The sequence below is a fragment of the Charadrius vociferus genome, unplaced genomic scaffold, assembly GCF_000708025.1.
Source record: "Charadrius vociferus isolate BGI_N301 unplaced genomic scaffold, ASM70802v2 C15370984, whole genome shotgun sequence".
NCBI lineage: Eukaryota > Metazoa > Chordata > Aves > Charadriiformes > Charadriidae > Charadrius > Charadrius vociferus.
The window spans coordinates 1-633 of NW_009657332.1; the positions used below are offsets into that span (position 1 = coordinate 1).

The 633-nt window shown below is 65.9% G+C and overlaps 1 protein-coding gene across 1 annotated transcript; it reads left to right on the plus strand.

The window, feature by feature from the left end:
- Positions 1 to 66: 66 nt before the first annotated feature.
- Positions 67 to 627, plus strand: LOC104293676 (neuroligin-2-like; the record flags this gene model as incomplete). The annotated part of the gene is made up of 1 exon (XM_009893192.1): positions 67 to 627. A coding segment is annotated over one exon (561 nt), but the record flags the coding sequence as incomplete, so codon positions are not given.
- Between the last annotated feature and the right edge of the window lie 6 nt (positions 628 to 633).

The following is a 633-nucleotide window of genomic DNA, read 5'->3' on the forward strand; positions in this document are numbered from 1 at the left end:
CGGGCGGACACGGGGGCGGCGGTGGAGTGCCTTCGCCGTCAACCCTTCCGCGCCTTGGTGGACCAGGACGTCCAACCCGCCCGCTACCACGTGGCCTTCGGGCCGGTGGTGGACGGCGACGTGGTGCCCGACGACCCCGAGATCCTGATGCAGCAGGGCGAGTTCCTCAACTACGACATCCTCATCGGCGTCAACCAGGGCGAGGGGCTGAAGTTCGTGGAGGACTCGCTGGAGAGCGAGGACGGCATCTCCGCCTCCTACTTCGACTTCACCGTCTCCAACTTCGTGGACAACCTCTACGGTTACCCCGAGGGGAAGGACATCCTCCGGGAGACCATCAAGTTCATGTACACGGATTGGGCCGACCGGGACAACGGGGAGATGAGACGGAAGACCTTGCTGGCCCTCTTCACCGACCACCAGTGGGTGGCCCCGGCGGTGGCCACGGCCAAGCTCCACGCCGAGTACCAGTCGCCCGTCTACTTCTACACCTTCTACCACCACTGCCAGACGGACGCGCGGCCCGAGTGGGCGGACGCGGCCCACGGGGACGAGATCCCCTACGTCTTCGGGGTGCCCATGGTGGGCGCCACCGACCTCTTCCCCTGCAACTTCTCCAAGAACGACGTGATG